Source organism: Phymastichus coffea, unplaced genomic scaffold (genome assembly GCF_024137745.1).
Source record: "Phymastichus coffea isolate CEN01 unplaced genomic scaffold, Cenicafe_Pcof_1.1 PCOF00169, whole genome shotgun sequence".
NCBI classification, from domain to species: Eukaryota; Metazoa; Arthropoda; class Insecta; order Hymenoptera; family Eulophidae; genus Phymastichus; species Phymastichus coffea.
In genome coordinates this window covers 118,472-138,400 of record NW_026706980.1, presented here as the reverse complement: position 1 = coordinate 138,400, position 19,929 = coordinate 118,472, and the positions used below count along the sequence as shown (strand labels likewise).

The window sequence follows — 19,929 nt, the reverse complement described above, 5'->3', positions numbered from 1 at the left end:
GCGGATTCTCGAAAAACGGTGTGTACTCTCGCGCCGAGCGATCCATGCAAACTCGATTTCATCGAGAGAGAGAATACGACACCGCCGCGCGCGACACTCGGGCACTCGGCTCGCCGTAATCAGACGAAAAGAGGATAATAACTCGCGAGGCGCGCGCTCTCTCTTTCTGCCGATACGAGGCAGGTTTCTCGTTATTACAGCGTTGCGTCAGCGCGTGCATAAGTTTACTGTATAAAGCGTGTCAAAGCGAGGCGATTACTTAGCGCGGGGGACGGAATCTCGGTAGCGCGGCGATTGGCCAATCAGTATCAATTGGTTTTCCTCCGTGTAATAGTCTCTCACTCTCTCCACGTGAGCGCACGCAACAATCGACCAAGACTTCGGTATTTCCCGAGATAGCAACAAGCTGCCGTGGCAGCGACGGCCACGCGCCAATTTCCGATCGAGGAAAACACGCCGCGCATCGATAAGCCTCGAAATTCCGCGAGGACGACGGCAAAACAAAGCAATTGATTTTGTTGATGGGATTCCCTGCGGAGTGCGAGAGAGAGTGTGCGAAGCGGAGGCGAGAAATAAAAATGAATGGCTCAACGAGCTGAACGAGGCACATGCAGTTGAGGCTTAACGAGCTCGCTCGCTCGCTCGCTCGCTCGAAAGAATCCGGCTGGCGAATTTATCCATCACATAGCGCAGCCAGCATGCAGGCAGTAGCGGCACGAACATCGTGTCGTCCCTCTCTCGCGCGCGTCACACTCGAGGAAGACGCTACAGCTACAGCGGCAGCGGCAGCAGCAGCACGAGGAAGTAAAGTGTAAGTAAGCGGCTCCTCCCCCACTCTTTCTCTCGTCTGGCGCTGCTCGAACGGTGCGCGCGCGCGCGCCCGCGCGTGTGTATGTGTGTCGTCGTTGCGCCCGGGCTATGGCTTTCGTTCGACTATTTCCGTCGGTGCCGGGCGGAGGCCCTGATTCGCCGGCTCTCGGCCGAGCGCCAATCGGCTGCTCATGCCCCACCGCTGGCTCGCGCTTCTCTCCGCCGCCGCCGCGCGCGCGATCTCGCCACCAGCAGCAGCAGCGACAGCAGCAGCAGCGGCGCAGAGCGCTGCACAGTCGCGCTCAGTCGCTCGGCAGCCGTAGCTCCGCCGCCACGTCGTTCGCATCGCGTACACGCACGTGCCCACAGTTCGCATAGTCAGTGTTGTCGCGCGCGCGCGCGCGAGCGTTCTCTCACTCGGCTCCACGACCGTGATAACACACGTACCCACACGCACGCAAGCAAGCACGAACGGATATCGAGTGGCAGCAGTCGCCGTATTAGTGTGCAAGTGCAGAGATGAACTCTGGAGTTGAGTGTGGCAGCAGCAGCAGCAGCAGCAGCAGCAGCAGCAGCAGCAAAGCTGACGGCACCAGGAGTACTTCGCGTCCTTCGTGCCTGCGAAGCTGAATCATCCAGCCTGCGAGACGACAAACGCTACGCGCACGACAAAAGGTGACGATTAGCTCTCAGAGTATGTTATCGACGCCCGGTCTGCGCGCTGCTTGTGTAAACAAACCCTGCGCTCCGGAACTGGCAGGCAGCTCTCGCTCTTGTCATCCGTCTATTTCGGTAGCCGGCCGGAATCGCGCGTCGTCGTCTCTTGTTTGCTCGCCTCGTCGTTGCCGTCGTCAGCGGTAGCAGTGGCAGCACTTCCTTATCGCGATGTGTCATTCTCACTCTCGCTTTTCCCAAAGACGCTCGCTCGCCTGCCTGCCTTTCTCGACGCGACTGCGAATTGGGTCGCGCGCTGATAAGCTCTCGCTGCTCCCGATAACGATTCGTCCAGTCACGCCAATTCGGAGCTCGGCTCGGCTCCGGTTTCGCGCGCGCGAGCGGCCCGTGCACGGTGCCCGCGAGAACCACCTGCGCCTAGGGCGAAGCGGCCTCGACGCGGTTGTGGTCGTCGCCTACGTCACGCCAGTTCGAGCGCGTACTCGCACGGCGCAGCATCTCCTCTCTTTCTCCGTCCGGCTGGAGGCCTTTGTGGCGATGAGCTCGTGCGGCGCTGCCATCTCTCGGCCAGCCTCTGCACACGTCTCTCCGCTCCGTTCGTCGCACTTTTTTGTATTTTTTCCTTTTTACTTGCTCTCTTTGCACGACTCGCGCTCGCTCGTACGCGCGCGCGCGCGCGCATCTTTGTGGCCGCGAGCGGGCGCGCTCGCTCAGTCTCTCTCTCTCTCTCTCGCTCGCTCGCTCGCTCGCGAAGGCGAATCCGGAAGCAAAAAGGTTCCTTTGTGCGGCGCGGCTATGTATAGTCGGCTCGCGCGACTAATGGACGCAGCTTTTTCGGATTCTGCAGCGTTGCATAACCGCGGCCTCGGCACGGCGAGAGCGAGTGGTAAATCGATGAGCTTGCGGGACAGGGAGAGAGAAGTAGGGGAGCGAGGGCACTTCCTTGCGCGAACCCGGAAGCCGGAAGCGACGGGCTGGCAGACAGGCAGGGGAGAGCGATAAGTCTCCCCCGTTGGCGAGCACGCGCGCGAAAGAGAGAGAGAGAGAGAGAGCGAGGAGAGGAGAGCGGCTTGGAAATTTTCCGATCGATGCTGTGCGCCTCCGCTCGCGGCTGTTTTTCGCTCGTTAACGGTATACACACTCGAGACTCGGCGCTCCGCCGAGAAGTCGGCGAGATAGCGCGAGCGAGTCGAGAAAGACGTCGGGCGGAGAGCGGCGGGAAGAGGAGGAGGAGGAAGAGCCGCGGGAGGAGGAGGAGGAGGAGGAGAGGCGGCAGAATCGACGGGAGACGGAGGAGAGAACCGGTCGGTATCCGGACCGGAAGCGAGCGTCCTTCGCGAGTTAACCAGCGCTGCTCTCCGCCTGGCTCTCGCTCGCGCGGAGGACGTTCCCTCCGCGGCAAACCGAGCAAAAGGACGGCATCCGGTCCGAAGAATGCTCGCCTTTCTCCGCGGCGCGCTTTTTGTCGCGGACCGCGAGCGGCGCGGCGACGGGAGCGGCGCAAGGCTCGCCCACGGATTCGCGCGCGCCAGCGCGTCCGAAATACATCGGCGCGCGAATTGGCAGTGGCCGGGCCTCCCCAAATCGGGCGCCAGCTTCCCCGCCGGAGTCTCGCCGCGCGCGAGGAAGTGACGGGCCGTTTGGCAGGTGCGCAAATAATACGCGCCGTAATAATAGCGCCGGCCTGCCTCCGCGTGAGCGACGCGCGGCGAGAAATAGAGCGCTGGCCGGAAAGCTCTCTCGACTCGAATAGCTCTCTCGCGGCCGTCGTCGCCGTCGCCGCCGCCGCCGCCGCCACGTTCCTGCGCTCCTCCGCGCGCCGCATCTCCCGTCGTCGCCGATTGTTATCTGTCGGCTGCGGCGCGCTTCCACGAAGCAAGTGGTCGATATTCGGCGCGCCCGATTATAAATATCCCCGGGCTATATATCGAGCGGGAGCGAGTCGCGCGCGTCAGAGCGACGGGGCAGCGCAGCGGATAAATATAAAGCGCTTCCTCGGCGCGCTTTTATTTCTGTCGGAAGCCGCGTCGTCGTGGTCGTCGTCGTGGTCGTCGCGCTGCATTCCTGCGCGCGGAAAAACCGCGGGTTATTTGCGACGCGCGCCCCTCGGCGGGTTTCGCCGAAAACCGACGGCGCGGAGCCCCGATGCGCACAATGGCACGGCCAGGAGAGCGCGACAAGTGCCCGATAATGGAATCGAGTTAACGAGTCAATGACTCATCTTATCGGCTTTCGAAAGCCGTTGCGAAACGCACTCGGCGATCGGCTGCGCCGCGAGAACCGTCGGCGACATCCGCAGCGCCGAAACCCGCCATTGTTTTCGGGACGAAGAGCGGAGCCGTGGGCAGTGGGCTATCGGTGATCGAGCGCGCGCGCGCGGTCTTTGTGCGAGTGCCGTTGCGGTGCGTCCCTTTAAAAGAGAAAGGAGGCGGCGCGCAGCATTTGATTAGGTCGAGAGAAAGAGAGAGAGCGAGCATCGGCTGCGGCGCGACTGCCAGCGCGTCGGAGAGCATCGACGGGGCCTGGACGCTGCTAGAGATGCGCGAGCCGCCTCTTCTCCTATCTGCCGATTCCGAACAGGTTTCCGCCGCGCCGAGGGATTAATCTTTCTCCGGCACTGCTTTTCTTTTTCTCACGCTGCCACGGCGCACCGCACGACGATACGTCGGCTCTGAATTATCCCGCATTTCCTGCCCCAGAGACTCTTCCGAGTATAACGACCGTGCGGCAGCAGGTTGTCGAGTGGCTTTTTTTTCTCCCGCCCCTTCTTCGCCTTCGTCGTCTTCTTCTTCTTCTTCTTCTTCTTCTTCGTCTTCGCCTTCGTCTTCGTCGTCGCCGAGTGCTTCGAGTGGCGATGACGACGCGCGGCGCGGCAAGTGATTTGGGCGGCGCAGGGGGTGCTCGACGATGTTCGTGCTCTGGGAGCAGCGGCGAAGAGCAGGTGTCGATCGCGCGAGCCTCGACACGCCTCTCGTGATAAACGCCGTTCCCTCGGCGTTTTCCTTTTGCGCGCCACAGGTGAGTCGGCGGAAACGCGCGACGTAGACAGATCGTAAGTGGAGACTCGATTTACGTATGCTAATCAGGCGCGATGGTGGAGGGGGTGGGGGGGGGGGGGGGGGGGGGGGGAAAGAGAGCCGCTGCTTCGGCTCGCAATTGCGCCGACGGTTTCGCTCATCAGCATAAGGTTTTTGTCGCGACGCGTTACGCAAGCGCACGACTTCCGCGTTCGGCGCAAAGTTCAATTAGCGGCGAGCGCCGGCGGGGACTCTCTCGGCCGCGAGGATTCAAGAGCCGCGCGACGCTTCTCTCTCTCTCTCTCTCTCTCTCGTCGCAGTCGAGACAAAAGCTCTCGGCCAAGTAGGAGTGTCCGTTCCGGGAAAGATTCCCTCGTTAATCCCGAGCCGCGGCGGCGTCCCGCTCGGCCGACTTCCGCGTTCCTCGATCGGACGCCCGTGCCGTTGTTGTGGCGCGTTCGCGGAAAATTAGACGACGAGCTAATCCTTTCTCCTCCCTCGTAGTTGCGCGCGCGCGCGAGCGAGCGACGCGAGAGAGATAGAGAGAGAAAGAGAGAGCAACAAGTTGCGCCGACTCGCCGCGCTGATCGATTCGCCCGTGGAATCTGGCGTCGCGATCTGATAAAGGAGCGAGGAGGGCAGCGGGCGAGCAAAAAGCAAAGGGAGATTTCGACACGCACGAAGCCTCGTTTTTGTCGATGGGTTCGCAGACAAAAGCCCAGCGAGCCGGAGCCTCTTCGAGCCTCTTCCGAGAAGCGTGGAAAGTGAGAATCGGGGAGGAAGGAGAGCGAAGAAGGAGCAGACGCAGAAGAAGAAGAAGAAGAGGCAGAAGGAGCAGAAGAGGACAGGTCCTTTTGAGAGCTGCGATGCGGGAGAAAGAAAAGGGAGTCAAAACCTCAGAGAGTTGGAAGAAAGGAGCCACTTAAGTCCCGCACCAGTGGACCAGGCGAGAGAGAGAGAGAGAGAGAGAGAGAGAGAGAGAGAGAGAGAGAGAGAGGAGCAGCGCGGCAGAGCGCAATAGCCGAAGCGTTCCCATGACGAGGCAGTTGGAGTGACGAGGGTGAGGGCCTTTTTATCGACTTCCGGTCGGCCGCTGCACGTGCACGCAGCGGCCTCAGCCTCCGGCCAGCCGCGAGAGCAGCAGTGGCTCTCAACCGCCGCCGAGGCCGTCGCCATGGCCCACGACGCTGCCTTCCGCGAAGGCGGCGCTCCTCTTCCATAACTGTACCTGCAACGGCGGCGGCGACAAGTGTCCAGGAAACTCGGCTCGCTGCCGCGTTGTACCGCTAGGGTGTAAATACACATAGCCTCTCCGCTTCCTTGTACGCGAGGTCTGCGCCGCGACGCGCCCGCAGGTGAATGTGGGTCAGCGCGCGAGCGCCCGAGGCTGGCTGGGCTCCGCGCGACCGATTGCGCAACGGAAGCCGCGATCGGGTCCGATCGCTCCGCTCAGCGCCGCGGAAGATCGGCGCCGAAGATACGGCGGCGGTGGCGGCGGCGGCGGCGGCGGCGGCACGCGCGATATAGGCAAGGCTGCGCCGCGCGGAGAAGCTGACGTAAGCAACGCGGAAGCGGACACTTGGACTGCCGCGAGCGATCGCCAACTCGCGCGCTGTTCCCTCGCGCGAAGGTTGCGCGCGCCAGCGCGGCCAGAATCGGAGCTGCAGACGCCGATAACAGTTCCGGACACCAGACTCGTTGATAAGCACGCGCGCATTTTTGCTCTCTCTCCCCCTTGGAGCGTTGAAAAACGCAATCTTTTCCTGCCACCGCCTGCTGTTCCTGCTGCTCTCTGTCTCTCCGCATGTCGAAATCCGACGATAAACTCGGAGACGAGGCACTTATCAGCTGCTCTCGCCTGCTCCCGTTTCTCCGCGCGGCGTTCGCTTGTTTTTTCTGTGCCGACTAGTGCCGCGACGACAATGTACGCTGCATAGATTGCTCGCTTCTCTCTCTCTCTCTCTCTCTCTCTCTGTTGTTCTCTCTTCTCCGAGTTAGAGAGAGAAACTGTTATCGACGCCGCAGCGAGAGAAAAAAAGTCGTGGAGCGGCGACCTTGATTTGGTCGGCGAACTCGTGTGTGAGAAGGCCCCGCGGATATACCTGCCTCTCTCTTTCTCTCTCTCTCTCTCTCTCTCTCTCTCTCGTACGCATTCCTCCAGGCTGCTTCTTATTTTTTTCGCTGGCTTGCGTCACGCGCCTCGGCATATAGGAAACGGCGTCGGATTTTTCCTTTTACTTTTCCGTCTGTCCTGCATTAATGAGGCGATCGCCGTCGCGTCTTCGTCGAGGCGGCTCGTAAATGTACAACAGGCCGGCTGACGCGGCAACCGTCGGCTCTCTCGTGCACCCGCACGAGGAGGAAAACAAAGGAGAAGGCACGGGCGCCAAATCGATAATCCCGAAGCGCGCGGACTTTCTCCGCTATTGCGGCGGCGTTCGATCGCGGGCTTGCGGGGCCCGATTCCCTGCGCGCATAATCGACGCCGTAACGCGGCGCCGCGACCGTTACGCGTCGCGTCCACTCGCGTAACGAGACACGCGCGATATCCTCGCTCGCGTGTAACGCCTCTCTCTCTCGCTCTCGCTCTCTCTCTCTCTCTCTCTCTCTCTCTCTCTCTCTCTCTCTCTCTCTCTCTCTCTCTCTCTCTCTCTCTCTCTCTCTCTCTCTCTCTCTCTCTCTCTCTCTCTCTCTCTCTCTCTCTCTCTCTCTCTCTCTCTCTCTCTCTCTCTCTCTCTCTCTCTCTCTCTCTCTCTCTCTCTCTCGTCCGCCGAGTTCTTCGCGATCGTCGCGCGCACTTGGCGGGCAAGAAGCGAAATCGAGCGCGATTCCGGCTGGTCGGCCGCTCGAGAGCGGCTTCCGCGTGCCCTTGAGCGCGCGCTCCCGGTAGCCTTTTTGCAGCGGCGGCACTTGTCGATCGGAGACGGAAAGGAGGATCGCGCCGAGCTCCCGCCCCTGGCTGAGCGCGCGCCGAGAAAGGGTTAGCGCGTCTTATACAATCGGTCGTCGCGACGCCGAATCCCCGATGAGCTCGCTTCTCCGCCGCGCGCTCCTTATCGCGGACTTTCGGTGCTCGTGCGTGGACGCCTCGATTGGATAATCGCGCTCGGTCGCGCTTTACGTAAATCAAGAACGCCGCGTCGCTCTTTCTCTTTCTCGCCGTTTTTTTTCTTCGTTTTTTTTTTTTCGGCGATCGCGCAATACTCGCGGCTTTAATTGCAGGGATGCCGTTTCGGGGGATTATATCACGGCGACGTAACGAGCGCTCTCGGAAGCCGGTTATTAACGAGCGACCGGAGCGGCGTCGAGTCGCGACTGGAGAAGTGCAGCGCGCGGAGGTCGGTGGCGCGCGTGCACGGCGGAAGTTCCGCTTCCGCGCGCTGGCCTCCAAGACTCGGGCTGCGTTTCCCGTTTCCTCCTGCCGACGGAACGACCTGCGAACAATGCGATAGGCGCGTGTCACAAGCCGCTGCCGCTCGACGACCACGACGACGCTGCTCCGTTTTACAAATCTCGGGGCGTTTCCGGGCCCCGAGACTTTCACCTCGCAGCCCAAAGCTGCTGCACGACGAACAAAGAGAGTCGCGAGCGCGCGGGCACTCGCTTGCAAAAGACAGACTCGCGGCTCCGTTTGGTATTCCGCTGCAGTTCGGCCGCCTCGGCGACCGAGAGCGCGAGCGAGATTGCGCAACGCGCGCGCACGGCTATCGAGCGCTTGCTCGGCGAGAGCGAAGGTTGAGTCGTGCGTGTGCATCGGAAGAAGAAAAGTGGCGGGCGATTGCGTCAGAGCGGAGCTGCCGGGGATTACGATAGGCACAACTGGCGCGTAACTTTCGCGGTGTGGAAAGAGCTGGCGCTCGCTCGACGGCGACCGCGAGCCCTTGCGAAACGGAGCGCGCTAGAAAGCCCACCTGTGGCTGTGCTGCTGCTGCTGCTGCTGCCACCACCACTTCCTCCGAGGCGCAGTTTCCGCGCGCGATAAGGCCCGCTTCATAATCGAACGCCGGCGAAAAGCGCGAGCATGGATTTCCGGCCGCGCGAGCCGAAGCCGCGTGGGAAAGAGCCGAGAGAGCTGAAAGAGCGGTCTCGAGTACACACACGCATCGCTCGCTCTCTCTCGGCCGAGCACAGCCGAGCGCGCGGCCTCTTATCGGCTAATGGATTTCGACCGGCGGCGTTTCCTCTCGCAGCGTCGCCGCCGCCGCCGCCGCTGCCACCGCCGCCGCTTTCTCGCTCGCGCGTCCATGCGTGTGCGCGCGAGTCGGCGAACGGAAGTGTCGCACCTCCGTGCAAACGCCGCCGGCGTCTTTGCGCCCGCAGCCGGAACACCAGCGCTACAGCGGCCCCCGGGCGTGCTCTCTGTTGCAGCCGCCCGCTAGACGGAGCAGCAGCAACCGCCGTCGCCACCGCCGCCGCCGCTGCCGCCGCCAGTCGCCCAGCAGCCCCGAGCGAGACAGCGCCCAAGCCGCCGGCGAGCGCCGTGTTATGAAATTGCTGTCAAACATCCAGCTGCCGCAGCTACCGCCGGTCTCCGCGGCCAGCAGCGGCATGGCGGGCATGGACTCGCGCATCCCGCCGGGCATCTCGCTGCCCTTCAGCCCCACCGACCTGCTCTGGCGCTACGGCCCGGCCATGACCTTCTCGCCTACGGCCCACCCGCCGCCCAGTCCGCTGCTCGACTTCAAGACGCACCTACCCAGCACGCTCGGTGAGTAGCCCGGTCCGTCCGGCGCCCGCCCCGTACTTGGGCGCAGCCGCTCATCCACGGCCCTCTGATTGCCTTGCAGCGTCCGACCCGAGGCTGTGGTCCCGCGAGGACGTGGCGCAGTTCCTGCGCTGGGCCGAGCGCGAGTTCGACCTGCCCAAGTTCGACATGGACGTGTTCCAGATGAACGGCAAGGCGCTCTGCCTGCTGACCAAGAGCGACCTTGGCGAGCGCTGCCCCGGCGCCGGCGACGTACTGCACAACGTGCTCAACATGCTGGCGCGCGACTTCAGCCAGCTGCAGCGCTGCCTGCCGGGCTCGCCGGTCACGCCGACGCGGCCGTCGGCCGCCTACCCGCTCAGCCCGCACTCGCACCCGCCCACGCCCACCTGGGTCGAGAGCCCCTACGCCGCCAACCTGGCCTCGCTCATGTCGGCCAACTCGGTCACGCTGTCGCCGGCGCCCTCGGTCGACAGCCAGGCCGGCTCGCCCGGCCACGCGTCCGCCGACAACAACCACAACCAGCTGTTCAAGGGCAGCGCCGAGTCCGACGAGGACAACCAGCACAGCGGCTCCGGGGGCAGCAGCGGCAGCCCGCCCGCCACGCCCACCGCCCTCGCGGCCCAGCGCCTCAGCGAGGTCTGCGTCAAGGACCAGCTCAGTCCCACGCTGCCGGCCTCGCACCAGATGATGCCGCTCACGCCCGGCGCCTTCAGGCCCGCCTCCGCCTCCGCGGCCAGCGGCGCGCGCGAGTTCTTCCCCAGCGACTCGCCCGAGCCCAATACCAGTGAGTGCCGCCCCGAGCCGCTCCCGCCCTCGCCCCGAACCCAGCCCCCTCTAACTCGGCGCCTGTCCACAGACGGTCGGCTGCTCTGGGACTTCCTGCAGCAGCTGCTCAACGACCCGTCGCAGCGCTACACACACTACATCGCTTGGAAAGACCGGGAGACCGGCGTCTTCAAGATCGTCGACCCGCCGGGCCTCGCGCGCCTCTGGGGCATCCAGAAAAACCACCTGTCCATGAACTACGACAAGATGAGCCGAGCCCTGCGCTACTACTACCGCGTCAACATACTCAGGAAGGTCCAGGGCGAGCGCCACTGCTACCAGTGAGTATCGCCGCGGCGAGCGCGGCGCCGGCGCTGCCACTCCCACTCCGTGCCTCACTCTCTTCTTCTCTGCTCTCCGCCCCAGGTTCCTGCGCAACCCCACCGAGCTCAAGAACATCAAGAACATATCGCTGCTGCGCCAGCAGATCAAGTCCTCGGAGATCCGGATCAAGTCCGAGCTCGACGAGGAGGCCCTGCTCGCCGGCGGCAGCGCCATGGAGCCCGAGATCGACATGCCCACGGATCTGTCCATGTCGAGCATGAACGCCCCCCCGTCCGCGGACCCGCTCGGCCCGCCGGCGCACCCGCAGCCGCTGCCGCTCAGCGACCCGCCGCTCAAGTATAGGAGCCACGCCTACAGCATGATGAAGGCCGAGCAGCAGGACCGAGCTGAGGAGAGGAAGTGACGCGGTGCCTGAGACGCAGCCGCCTTCTCCGACGTTGCTCACCTCGCCGCCGTCGATTGACTCTCCAGGGCCGGCTCGACGAACCGAGTGCCCCCGTGAGACGACGCAGTCATTGTGACGCTGCAGCCTCCTGCCGGCGGAGCCCGATGCTCGACCAGCGAGACACGCAGACGTAGATGCGCAAAGAACAAGATTTAGACACAGACAGAGAGAAGAGAGAGCAGAAGTGCACGTCTTCTGCCTACTTTCTTCGATTCGCTCGTCGTTTCTTTTTTCTTTTTTTCTTGTTTTCCCTTTCTTTGCGTTTTTCTTTTTTTTTTTTGTAACTACTTTCTTTCACGTTTGTTCATTCGTTTGACGACAACGTGTCTCCTCGAATCGTCGCGTTGCAACGAGGAGGACCAAAGTGCAATGCTCGCTTGAGAGACTTGTCTACAAGTCAAGCAAGGATAATCACGAATTCTTCCATTACCAAGTACAACGCTATTAAAAGCATATGCAAGCCACTCAATCAAGCGCTCTGTGTGTGCGAGTGTTTTTTTTTTTTTATTATTATTTTTGTTGCGACCCCCTCGTGGAACGAGAGAGACTGGAGCCTGATACAACTACCACACTACTAAAGCCACACACTGAAGAAGAAAAAGAAGAAGAAGATGATGAAGAAGAAGATGAAGAAGCTGAAGATGAAGAAGCAGCACCCAGTGCGGAAGGGAAAAGAAGAAATGCAACCGGTTGGTGCTTCACTCACGCGTTTTTTTTTTGACTGCTGCCATCGTCGGAATATAATACGCCGAGTACAAGTGTAGAACCTTTCGCTACAACGAACCGCAAGTCAACAATATGTACAACACGTGGAGAGCTGCTGTTGCGCGACCGACACACGCGCTCACCAAGTGTCCAGCGTATTTTGTTCTTCGGAGAGAGTCGAGACTTTGGTTTAATAGTTTTTCTTACGACTTTTTTTTTCTTTTTATTTTGTATTTTCTATTAATTTCTTCTCTTTATTTGTTGATATTTTTTAATTATTTTTTCGTTGTCACAGGAAAAACAACACACGAAAGTGTTTGTGTTACCGGCAACGAGAGATTCAGCCATTGTTCGCGTTATAAATTATTGATTATCTGCTCATTGATTTGCTGTGCGCCAACTCGCCAACGCTGCAATGAGACAGACAGAGAAAAACATTGTACAGTGGGTCGAGTTCAAGCGATAGCGCGTGTGATTGGGTTAGCATGGGTGATATTACGTAGATTATAGTAAAAGTATAGTAAAAAAAATGAATCATTTGTGTGCCAAGAACAATAAATTGTTGTTATTGTAAGACGTGTACGACGACGGAAAATTTTCAACTTCGGTCTCCGATCAATGGTGCGAATTTTCAACGGACGAGACAAACCACATGCGTGTCTACATTGTAATCGATTATACTCTTATAGAAATTCGTAAGTTGTACATAAGTTACTTGCTATAGGGCAGAGATGAAGGAAAGCTAAAAGGATATCTATCGTACGGAGAAAAAATAGAAGGAATTTATGGAAATTTGGGGCCAGAGTTATACATAAATTTATACATATATAAATATATATAAAGTAAACATGATATATATTTTACTACCAAAATTTATATTCGAAATTTCTACGTCGTTACTGGGTGTGCGATAATGTGGCTTACATTCCACGACCAGGCTTTTGCACTGGCTCGACCAACTATTTCGGTGCAAACAAATTTATAGATTACCCGCGTTAGTGGCAATTCAGAGTAATAATACATTTTCAATGTAATTATGTATTGTATTTTTTCACGGATTTTGATAATTTTCTTAAAGAAAAAAAATTAACTGTGAAAGTTTGTACAAAGTTTCTTTATGCTTTGTAGAAGAGGTCTACAAATTCATGTTGTCATAGATAGATGTTTATTTAAAGGCCAAATATGAATTTTCTATGCTTGGAATTGTAAATTATGAGATAAATTTGATGAAAGCCATTTTCTTTTTATCGAGAAAACTTCATTGCTTAAATTGTGATAAGCAAAAACTATTATTTTTATTCACACAAAACAATAGGCTTCGCGTAATCGTCTATGGAAAATTCTTATTGAGAGGCTTAAGTGATTTACTGGAGAATTGAAAATTGTATCTGGCTACTTGTGTACTGTGATCTCTGTAAGCTAAAATCTGCGAATATGTATATAATTAGATTGGATCGGAACAGATGTTAATTGAAAAAATAAATAATTGTATACCTTTTCAAGAGAAAAAAGAAATTAAAGTTGTGAATCGAATAAGATACGACACACACATGCACTTGCGTGTATGCTTATAAAAGTTACTTTCAGTTCTTGTTTGCAAAGTGTAAATAATTTATACTCGAGAATCGGTGTACAAGGAAAGCACTACTGGCATATATTATAGATCTTAGGTATGATAATGTTTACCCTAAAAGGGTGAATGCGGTGAAAAGAGTTTATATTGACTAAACATAAGTGAGAAAAGTGTATAAAAAATATAATGCCTGTAAAATTTTAGAATTAGAATCATTTTATTATATTATATAAATTGTTACTGAAAAATTACTAGATAAAAATGTTGTAAATATAGACTTATTTACTTATTAAGATTACCCACGACTTTATTATTTCTACCTAGGTCTAATTATTGGTAAATGTCGTAAACGAAACAATCTTTTTTAGCAAAGTATTTTTGTTAAAAAAAATGTTTATTGAACATAATTACATATTTACACAACTACTGGAAAAATACAATATCATCTGCTATAACTGATGTTGTAGTTTTTGCATTTCCTTCTTCATCTCTGATTTCTCCATAACTTAATCTACCATTGATCAAAACACGCTGACCTTTTCTTAAATAATTATAAACAGTCTCTCGCAATGTTGGTTTGAACACACATATCCTGTGCCAGTCGGTTTTCTGCATCAGATCCCCTGTAGCAGCATTAAAAATCAATTTACTCTTTTTTAATGTAAATAAATAATATTTTTAATTAAAACTTACCACCATCATATCTGTAGTTGATGTGAGTTGCAAGGGAAAATACCACTACTGGATGCTCTTCATTGCCACGCTTCTGAGGTTCAGCACCTACTCTTCCAAGAAGGGTAACTTGATTTATTGCTGTAATAAAATTTACAAGTTACATAGGAGATAAACTACCACAACAGAATTGTATTTATGCACTCAAACAACACATTTTCCAAAAAAAACTACTACTGTAAACTAAAATCAAATTTTATGATATTGTTAAATAAAAAGTGCAATTTATATATACATTTTTTATGACAATTTGAATTTTTATGACTCTCTTGACCAACTTAATAGATCTGATTACGTTTAATGCTAAGATATGTTTTGTTTGCAACAACTCTGTTAACATACTTCGAACGTTAATTTCAACAATAGATAACTTTTACTTTGTAGTAAATTTTATAGTAGTTATCTTTTGTTTACGAAAAGTTTTGCTACATTAAAACAATAAAGTAAAATTCACAGTCATCAAGAACTTACTTTTTTCAATTTTACTGGAATCATTGTTCATTGCTCGGACAGCAACAGCATTAATTAATCGAGTTTGTTTACAGGTACTGGTGAAAATCTAATATCAATTAATATTCCATAACCTCAATTCACTAATTTCAATGTAAACCAATATCTTATGGTAACTATAAAGATTAAGCATTTATTTGTCTTACCTTGTTTAACAACATCTTTTATGAAAAATATAATTATAATCAATTATAAAGAAATCAAAATATTAATTTTGAAATAAATTTACAAAGAAAAAGGCGCGTACTACACTTTGGTCGCTTTTACAAAAGGTTTTCGATTTTTTTGTTTGCCGTCTGTCGGCAAAATGGGAGGGATGAACAGAACTTTCGATACATTTGACAACTTCAGAGTTCCAAGTTACCGGCTGCGGTAGACGGCTGTATTATATATTGTGCAACGGATTCAGTGAATATATTTACACCCTCGTATATAATACGTACGTGCTTTTCAAACAAAAATATAACAATGAATGTATCAAGTGCAGATGAAAATAAGAAATGCGAGGAAGACAAACGTCCTGCGTGTCGATACTGGAGAAACTGTTATCAAAAAAACGCCGGACATCGGCGAAAATTCAGACACCCATCTCCTGATGTATAATAATAAACAATCATAACCTTAACAATTCACATAAACTTATTAATTTATAGAATGTCTTTTTAGTTGCAGAATGACAATAAAGTATCAGAACCAGCAACGAAAAAAAAAAAAATTCAACGTGATGAAGATTCAACTGTTAAAGACACACCACAGACTAAAAAACAGTCTGCATCTACAGAAGAGATTCAAAAGACTGTTAAAGTTGAGAATTCCATTGTAGAAAAAACAGATAAAGACTCAAATTCCAATAACGAAAAAACTGAAAAATGTTTAGATTCTAGTAAAGAACAAATTAATGCAATAGTTAAAACTCCTAAGGTCGAACCAAGCCCTCCGAATGCAGATGTAAGTTCTAACAATAGTATTGAAGATGATAATGATGAAGATCTGCATAGTGAATCTGCAAAACTGATTCGCCAAATATTTCTTGTTAATATGCCTCAAGATTTTTATAAATTTTATGACTTTTGTACTGAAATAAAGTCAAGTGATCCTACTACTGCACTAAAAATAGCTGATCTTAAATTAGTTGGACCATATGATGTATTATCAGGTGAAATTACAGCAAAAACACCTAATCAAGAAAAGTTACTAGTACACTGGAGATATTATTATGATCCTCCAGAGTTCCAGGTAACTATTACTACTTCACGACAATTTTAGTCAGAATAAATTTAATATGTAACTATATTTTTGGCAGACAATTGTAAAAGGAAATGATAGAGAAGGTTTACATTTTGGTTACTGGAGAGACAGGCCTAGTTCAGATCCTGTTTTTGTTGCGACGAATTGTTCAAACGTTAGTCACAAAATCAAACCTCTAGCTGAAAATATTTTTGGTGCTACAGTGTAAGTTAATTGATAATTAATTTTTCATCTATATTGTATTGGATTTCTGAATCAACTCTTTAGCCATTTATATTGATTTATAATTAATTTTATGTATGCTAGTGAAAGTAAAATCTTATTATACTTTTATAATTGCAGTGCTTACATAGAAGAACGAGCAAAGAAGGCAAATCCTTTTGAAAAAACAAGTTTTTTCAATCTTCTGGGAAAATTAAAAGCTTATACAAAAAAGCACAATATTTCATTAGAAACCTTATCTGCTAAAATGAAATCAAGAGAAAAAAATGTGGTTGCTAGGACAATTCACGGGGCTGGCATTGTATGTCCATATAACAAGAAAACTCAAGTTGGATATAGAGAGCTATCTGTGACTGACAGTGAGTAAACATTTATGATAAAGTATAATGACCCAAAACAATATCTCATAATTTTCAATTAACTCAAACACTTATTTTCAGATCAACTGTTAAAAATAGTTAAAAAAATTGAAGACGCTAAAGACGACATAGAAAGAGCAAGTCCACGAGCAGAACTCAGCGAAGTTATCAGGCTGGCTACCATTGCTGGAGATGAATGTGATTTTGGTACTTGTCTTGAGTTAGGGCACGATTTACTAAGTACTGGCTGTGCACATGTTCAGAATGCTGCTTTAGCAGTGTTGTCTATAGCTTACTCACAACTTGAACGAACCGAATTTTTAACGATCGTTGAAGCGCATATGAAAGACAGAAAAAAAAGCAGTAATTGTAGTGCGCTCCAATCTCGAAAATCGATTGAATCATTATCCTGAAGTATTTATAATACAAGTAATTTTACTGTAAGCTTTATAAACATTGTATCGTTTTAATTTAATAAAAGTGAACTTTTCACATACTTCTTTTGTTTAACATAGTTAGTTTTCGATATTCTTGTATATTTTTATTAACAATGCACGTTATAAAAGCATTTCTATTCAATAATCATCAATAGATATATATGAATAAAACATTAACTGTGATCATTCAAGGTGATTGAACTTCCAAAGTTCGAGACTCGCTGATATAGCGTGTTTGATTATCCATAAAAGAGGTAATGAAAAAACTGATACGATTATCGTCTATCAGTTTTTCCCGTTCCTCGCTTGCCAGAAAAGAGATGTTTTGGCATCTTGTTGCCAATAAACCTATCAGCTTCTCCTTTCAGACCTTTCTTAGCTACCTTCTTTTTAATGGCCTTGTGTGCAATATTTTTAAGTTTACTCTTCATCTGAAACAGAAATATATATAAGTTTTGATCTGCGAATGAGAGCGTACAATAAATAATAAATTTAATAAGTTGTAAATTTACTCACAATAGGATCTTTAACGCCCAAATCGTTTCTAGTTTGCCTAAAACAGCTTCGAGCTCGTGATATCGACCGTTGGCAATGCTTCTTATGATCGGCAGTTAGCGATAACGATCGGCTTCGTTTTCTCGTTCTGACAAAATGTGCCTGTGTATAATTAAAAAAATTAGCGAGTTTTTCTGAATATTACTCGAAAATAAGCAATAACTCTGCATTTTACATTTTCTGTGTCTTCCATGTCCACACCAAGTTCTTTCATTTGATTTCTGAGACTTGTGACCGAACGATCGCGGGATCTTGCAGTAGCTGTTCTAGGAATAACTGGTTTAGTTGACTGTTTATTTACTCTAGATTCATCTTTCATAATAATCTTCTTTTCACGAATTTGTTTGGCAAGCAATTGAACTTCTTTCATGGTTTCTGTTAATTCCGGAACCTTGTAGTCGTAAGCTCCAGCTGCGATTCTTGTTTCCTCTTCTTTTTCCAATGCATTAAGTTTCTGAAAATAATATAGAAGAAAACCTTATCATTCACTGTTTACTTGAAATATTAATAGCCTAAAAGTTAAACAAAAATTTATCATACTTCAAATATTTCAGGATCAATGTAATCTGCAATATTGTGACCCTCCCAAAATTCTGGCGCTTTATCATACTTCTGATCACCTTCAATGTCAAAGTTTTTATTGAGATCCAAAACATAATCATCACCCATTTCTTCTTCAATTTCACGCTCCAATTTTTTCTTTCTTTCGGCTTTAACCGCTCCCAATTTCCTCCTTTGTAGAACACTTTCTGGTATACACGGTGGTCGTGCTTTATTATCTCTTGGTGTTGGTTGAGCAATATGTAGGCGATTAAGAAAGTTCTCGACCTATGGACCAAGAAAATAATTTATTAAACGATTTATAAAAAAAAACACTATTATCTTAGGACATTTGAAATTTTGATTACTTACCTTCTTTGTTTTCATTTTTGCATCAACTCTGAAAGCCAGAAGTTTTTCACAGGCTTGAATTTTGACGTCCATTACTCCAAAATCTGTAACTGTGCTCATCTCAACAACAGGAATATTTTCGTCATTTTCAAGTTCTTTCAAAATATTCCTCTTTTCAATAGGAAGATTTTCCAAACGTAAAACATCGACTTTATTTACTACAATAATCAGAGGCTTATTTTGGAAAAGAGGTTTAATAGATTGAAATAGTCTCATCTGAAAAAACAAATTTAGTAATGTAAATGAGATAAATTAACGCTTAGAAGCATACTTTACCTGTTCATCCAAAGAATGTCCACATTGCTCAGAAATATCAAAAAAATATAGCACAGCAGCTCTCAAATGAGCTAAAGCTGTGACAGCTTGCATCTCAATTACGTTTCTCTCTTCCAAGGGATGATCTAAAATTCCAGGAGTGTCAATCACTTGCCATGTCATGTATTTGTAATCCGTGTGTCCGACGTACAATGATTTTGTAGTGAAAGCATATGGCTGCACTTCAACGTCGGCTCTGGTAATCTTAAAATGAAATCATTATCATTGCCATTTGTAAGTTTATCGTGTGCTTGGGAAAATATATTTAACAAACTCACTTTATTAATGAAGCTACTTTTTCCAACATTTGGAAAACCACAAATGATAATAGTTCTTGTGTAAGGGTCAATACTTGGTAATCTGGCTAAATGCTGTCTAACTTGTTCTAAATATGTTAAATTTGTTGCTTGACGTTTCATAATAGTGGCCATACGACCAAGTGCAGCTTTTTTCAGCTGTTTACATCTGTATAAAGAATCTCCATATTTAAGCAGACGTACATATTCCTTTGCCACACTACAAATGAATTAAAAATATTTATAAAACAGAGTATAATAGAATTGAATTAAATATAAATCTAAACATTTAAATTGTCACCTGTCGATTAAATGTCTTGCTGTATTGATTTGACCTAAAGCCAGTTTGTAGTGGTCCTTGTCATACAAAACATTCATCAAGTCGGCATAAAAAGGATGTACATCGTCGAGCTTTGGGAATTCTTGAATAATTTGGCTCAAACGATCATGAAAAGTTTGCTGTGCAAACTTGACTTTTCTCGTGTAAAAGGCACGAATGCGCGAGATCGCATACTGTTTGTGGATGACAGTTGGTGTCTTGCGTTGCACTTTTGATAGTGTTATGTCGATAAAATCCTGTAGACATCATTGATCAATACATGAATACGACGAGATCGTTGAGATGAGCGTGAAAGTGCCATGTTTTCTCGAAAAGAAAACATTGTAATCGCTATGATCCACGTAACATCTCATGTAATAACCTCAAGCGACTGTTTGAACTCACCTTTGCCGTAGGAACGACAGCGACTTTCTTGAAGTTGTAAAGTGCCATGATGTCTGATTAACTATCCGCTTCATATATAGAGCGATCGAGTGCTTAATGTTTATTTATCGGGCAAATTTAACGAGACAAGCGGCGCACGAGATTCAATCCACGTGCGTACGAGCTCGAGCAAGAAATATCCCGACTGCAGGTAAGGTTAGCACAGCAGTCGACGGCAGAGCCACGTACTACGCGGTGCGGTTAATATAAACTAGCGGATGAAACTCGATCTTTCAGCGGATAAGTAGCACGGTAGGAGTAGAAGACGCGCGTTTGGCAAAGTTATCGCCGAGTTGGTGGTCGGAGAAGCTTGAAAACGCGCAACGAAGCGAAATGCCCAACGTACTTCCGATTGTCGATCAAGAGTACATTATTTTCCAGCTCGCTCGTCAATTCAATAAAACACGGTTGGCCACTCGGAAAGACATATCAATTGGTTCGGACGCGCGGAGCACTCATTGGTGTCGCGTCTACTTTGACGCATCAGACGCACTGGCT

At 50.0% G+C, this 19,929-nt stretch overlaps 4 protein-coding genes across 6 annotated transcripts; 2 read left to right on the top strand and 2 right to left on the bottom strand.

The window, feature by feature from the left end:
• The first annotated feature begins 1,087 nt into the window (after positions 1 to 1,087).
• LOC131673129 (ets DNA-binding protein pokkuri) lies at positions 1,088 to 13,502 on the top strand. Of its 2 annotated transcripts, XM_058950867.1 has the most exons (6): positions 1,088 to 1,485; positions 5,213 to 5,350; positions 8,871 to 9,210; positions 9,290 to 9,994; positions 10,067 to 10,316; positions 10,402 to 13,502. In XM_058950867.1, the coding sequence occupies exons 3-6, from the start codon at positions 8,988 to 8,990 to the stop codon at positions 10,721 to 10,723; spliced, it is 1,500 nt and encodes a 499-aa protein (XP_058806850.1). In that variant the 5' UTR covers positions 1,088 to 1,485; positions 5,213 to 5,350; positions 8,871 to 8,987; the 3' UTR covers positions 10,724 to 13,502. The 2 variants fall into 2 exon arrangements, with proteins under 2 accessions (XP_058806850.1, XP_058806849.1); XM_058950866.1 differs by lacking the exon at positions 5,213 to 5,350.
• LOC131673130 (single-stranded DNA-binding protein, mitochondrial) lies at positions 13,457 to 14,571 on the bottom strand. 2 transcript variants are annotated; one of them, XM_058950868.1, is made up of 4 exons: positions 14,432 to 14,571; positions 14,247 to 14,334; positions 13,737 to 13,856; positions 13,457 to 13,666 (listed from the first exon to the last, which is right to left on the bottom strand). In XM_058950868.1, the coding sequence occupies exons 1-4, from the start codon at positions 14,444 to 14,446 to the stop codon at positions 13,467 to 13,469; spliced, it is 423 nt and encodes a 140-aa protein (XP_058806851.1). In that variant the 5' UTR covers positions 14,447 to 14,571; the 3' UTR covers positions 13,457 to 13,466. The 2 variants fall into 2 exon arrangements, with proteins under 2 accessions (XP_058806851.1, XP_058806852.1); XM_058950869.1 differs by having other exon boundaries at positions 14,247 to 14,323; positions 14,432 to 14,510.
• Positions 14,572 to 14,708: 137 nt separating this feature from the next.
• On the top strand, positions 14,709 to 16,566 carry LOC131673115 (histone PARylation factor 1). Its single transcript, XM_058950834.1, has 5 exons — positions 14,709 to 14,882; positions 14,952 to 15,521; positions 15,589 to 15,737; positions 15,876 to 16,114; positions 16,196 to 16,566. The coding sequence occupies exons 1-5, from the start codon at positions 14,754 to 14,756 to the stop codon at positions 16,525 to 16,527; spliced, it is 1,419 nt and encodes a 472-aa protein (XP_058806817.1). The 5' UTR covers positions 14,709 to 14,753; the 3' UTR covers positions 16,528 to 16,566.
• A 259-nt stretch (positions 16,567 to 16,825) lies between these two features.
• On the bottom strand, positions 16,826 to 19,818 carry LOC131673114 (nucleolar GTP-binding protein 1). The gene is made up of 9 exons (XM_058950832.1): positions 19,393 to 19,818; positions 18,970 to 19,244; positions 18,651 to 18,888; positions 18,334 to 18,576; positions 18,019 to 18,273; positions 17,647 to 17,934; positions 17,282 to 17,560; positions 17,068 to 17,208; positions 16,826 to 16,982 (listed from the first exon to the last, which is right to left on the bottom strand). Exons 1-9 carry the CDS (start codon positions 19,438 to 19,440, stop codon positions 16,827 to 16,829), a joined length of 1,923 nt encoding a protein of 640 aa, XP_058806815.1. The 5' UTR covers positions 19,441 to 19,818; the 3' UTR covers position 16,826.
• Positions 19,819 to 19,929: the final 111 nt, after the last annotated feature.